Below are 3,797 nucleotides of genomic sequence, written 5' to 3'. Positions count from 1 at the left end.
CGCTCTCTCTCTCTCTCTCCTTCTGTCTCACTCACTCCCTCTCTCTCTCCCTCTCTCTCTCGCTCCCTCTCTCTCTCACCAACTCTATCTCTCTCTCTCTCTCTCTCACTCTCTCTCTCTCTCTCTCTCTCTCTCTCTCTCTCTCTCTCTCTCTCTCTCTCTCTCTCTCTCTCTCTCTCCCCCCCCCTCTCTCTCTCTCTCTCGCTCTCTCTCTCTCCCCCCACCCCTCTCTCGCTCTCTCTCTCTCTCTCTTTCTGTCTCACTCACTCCCTCTCTCTCTCCCTCTCTCTCTCGCTCCCTCTCTCTCTCACCAACTCTATCTCTCTCTCTCACTTCCTATCTTTTTCTCTCTCTCGCTCTCTGTCTGGACATATTCCCTATTAAATTTCTCAGCCTCATGGATTTAGCCTCAGATATGAAAGACAGGGAAAGGTAACACTTTACAATAAGGATACATTAACATTAGTCAATGCATTAGTTAACCTAAAAAAATCATTTTGTGAATGTATCTACTAAGCATTTATTAATTGTATGCATTTTTACTAAGCCATAAAAAATGCATTAATACATTGTTTATAAAGCTGATAATTCATTTGAGTTAATAGTTATATAACCTTAATGTCCCACATCTAAACCATTCATTAACGAATGGTATGTTAGTAAAGAGTTAACAATTAATATTAACAGTATGTTAAGGTTTTATCATGTATTAATCATTTTTAGTGATGCAGGTTCATGTTATTGAGAGATTATATTTATTCTAGTTTAAAAATAGATTGTGTGTGCTTTAAGTGTTATTTCTTAATGTTAATTAGCTAAGTGTCTTTGTGAGACTCATTGTACAGTTGGTACAAATCGCACATATACCATTGACTTGTTAATGCGGCATGACCACTTGTCAAGCATTAGCAAACTAAAAAAAAACTAAAACAATTCAGAGTATGTAATGTATCTTTAATTTCAAAAGCAGAATTAGCAACATCACACAGTTTCATCACAAGCTTAGCTAATGTTAGTTAACCTGAAATGTCAGCCTACCTAAACAGTAGCTAGCTAACAGCAGATAATGACTTAGTATAAAAGTCTGCATTGAGCTTCAAAGACTGTTTCTTCGATAGCTACATGTTTTCTGTTTTCTGTTTCTTGTAAATTCCTCTGTCATTATTTTGAACTGTTAGATATGGCTCGTTAGCTAATTATTAGATAGGTGGCTAGCTTTTTTTGTGAATACAGGTTTTATTTGTCATGTTGGTGAGCTGCAGTGAGTGGCAGATCTTGGTTTGATTATTGAAGTGTAGACTGTTCACCCCTGGAGGTGGAGGGGAAGTAGCTGTGGCATTTCCTAGCCTACATTCTTCTGGAACAGAGATATGCAAACTTCCACTCACAGGGCACGTCATACCAGAGCTTCGCACTTGCAGCGTTCATATGCAGACAGTCCTCTCCTTCTCCAGCGTTATTGGGCTCATCGGTGTCCCAGTTAGTGTAATCAAATCTGGACCCATCTGACCACATCCATGTGCCCTCCTTGATTGCATCAAAACCTCCAAGCCAGGTGCTATGTAGGTGGCCATTGGTATCATTTGTCAGTGCTTGCATAAACTGGTACTCTAAAAGGCTATGCACGGATGCTAGGTTTCCACCAAGTGCCAAACAGTTTTGCTCCGAATCTACGAATGATTGCTGAATGCTGACAAACTTGAAACAGTGTGATCCATATGTGTGCCAGTCTGAGGGACATGAACTTTCCTTTATCCCCTCCTGCACTGCTGCCACGTGAGCCTCGGCAGGAGGAGTCTGTTCCACCTTAGTCTTCAGTAAGGGTTCTAAACCAAGGAGCTGGATCAGGTTTGCGTCGCCCAGTGCAATGGCAGCACTCAGAAGCAGAAGGACGGCCAACTTCTCCATGGTAATCTTTTCCTGTCAGAGAAGGAATCACAGGTGGTAGTCTGTAGGTTCTGTTCAGCTTGAGAAAGAGGAACCCTTTTATACATGTAGCCCACCAAGCCACAAGGACAATGTACAAAAAAACATGTTGATACTGATTCCACATCCTATTGGGAAATATATCCTAATCCTTCTGCCAAACATACACAGAGTGTACAAAACATTAAGAACACCTGGTGAATCCAGGTGAAAGCTATAATCCCTTATTAATGTCACTTGTTAAACCCACTTCAAACAATGTAGATGCTTAAAGAAGGTTTTTTAAACCTTGAGACAATTTAAACATGTATTGTGTATGTGTGCCATTCGGAAGGTGAATGGGCAAAACAAAATAATTAAGTGTCTTTGAACGGGGTATGATAGTACATGTAGGTGCCAGGCGCATCTTTTTGTGTCAAGAACTGCAACGCTGCTGGGTTTTCACGCTCAACAGTTTCTGGTGTCTACAAAACATTTAGATCATCTTCCTAATATTGAGTTCCAGCCACCCCCCCCTTCCCCTCTTCTTCTTCTTCATCTATAGAGAGAACATCTGACATCTTTAGTCAGCTGACACAACTACCTAGACAACTTACACACACATCCCTATACCAGCCCACAAACTATAACCATGCTGGTGGTGTGATCCTATTTGAAACCACTCAAAAGCCAAGAACACACAAACACTTGCAACTACCTAAATTAAACAATCAGACACATGAACAGTGAAACACCTGAATGATTGATTTCATGTTTTATTTCAGTGTCAAATTGTCAGTTGGCGACCCATCCGTTACAGGATCAATTGACACTTTAAAAGAAAATGACAATGATTCTTACAAAGAGTCCTCTGGTGTGCTGTGCAGTGTGCACCGCATACAAAGAATCAACATGATTACAAGGTTGTCTAGGCAAAAACAACTACCTTTAAAGAGCAAAAACAAAAATAAATAAATACAGATGTATAAATACAGGTGAATGAAACTGAAAAAAACGATTTAAACACATTCAGGCCCCAAGAAATAATTAAAATGTGAAAGCTGTATAAGCCTATGCACAATCCATACGTACATGGACCTGATATACGCCTATAACTAAATATGTAATTCAATTATAGGTTTATATAACATTTTCATCGTCGCTCAGCCACATAATGCCAGGGTATACCTGGTGGGCTTTCTGGAATAGAAAGACACATATATCATGTTTTAAAGGGCAATAGAGTATTGAGTGAATTTCATTCTCTACCTCTTTGAGGTCACAGTAGTTACAAAGTCTCTCCTATACTATTTCACCACAATACCAGCCTGTTTACACACACAGGCGCAATATCCCTGTTCTTACCTGTGCACATAGTGATCTCCGGCTGTAGGATGTACATAACCTTTCTGTCACACATGAATTCGCTCTTAATCAAACAAAAGTTTCTCAATTTACATTGATGATTAATCTCCTCCACCAATTTCTTTTCATATTGCATCATCAGTTGTTTTTTAATGTTTTTTTAAATTTGGTTTTCATACAGATGTTCATAGTCAGACTGTTGTGAAAGGTTTAGATTGGATGAGCTTATTAGTCACTTGTATAGGGACACAGATGTAATTATAGGGTACAGTGAAAATCTTGTTCTCCGGGCTCCAACAGTGCAGGTAAAAATAAAATAAATAAAAAGAGAATGAGACATAACAATAATAATATATACACATTTACAACAGTAGCAGTTATAAATGACCGTTGGGTGTTGGGGGCAGGGTGAATGAAGTCTGTCGGGTATGGGGGCTATTAGGGGAGGGGGAAGTGAGAAGTGAATGAAACAGTAATAAAAAAAGAATAATATACATATTTACGCTTTAACAATGAGACATGTTCAT

The 3,797-nt window shown here is 39.3% G+C and overlaps 1 protein-coding gene across 1 annotated transcript; it reads right to left on the bottom strand.

The window, feature by feature from the left end:
• Positions 1-933: 933 nt before the first annotated feature.
• On the bottom strand, positions 934-1,978 carry LOC139571210 (ladderlectin-like). The gene has a single exon (XM_071393860.1). The coding sequence runs from the start codon at positions 1,906-1,908 to the stop codon at positions 1,348-1,350; it is 561 nt and encodes a 186-aa protein (XP_071249961.1). The 5' UTR covers positions 1,909-1,978; the 3' UTR covers positions 934-1,347.
• Positions 1,979-3,797: the final 1,819 nt, after the last annotated feature.

This window comes from Salvelinus alpinus, chromosome 1 (genome assembly GCF_045679555.1).
Source record: "Salvelinus alpinus chromosome 1, SLU_Salpinus.1, whole genome shotgun sequence".
NCBI lineage: Eukaryota > Metazoa > Chordata > Actinopteri > Salmoniformes > Salmonidae > Salvelinus > Salvelinus alpinus.
Note: the sequence above shows the minus strand (reverse complement) of the source record. Positions and strands in the feature narration are given on the sequence as shown.

Excerpts from the sequence above, each read along its gene's own strand:
- LOC139571210 (XM_071393860.1), bottom strand. The coding sequence starts at position 1,908 with ATGGAGAAGTTGGCCGTCCTTCTGCTTCTGAGTGCTGCCATTGCACTG.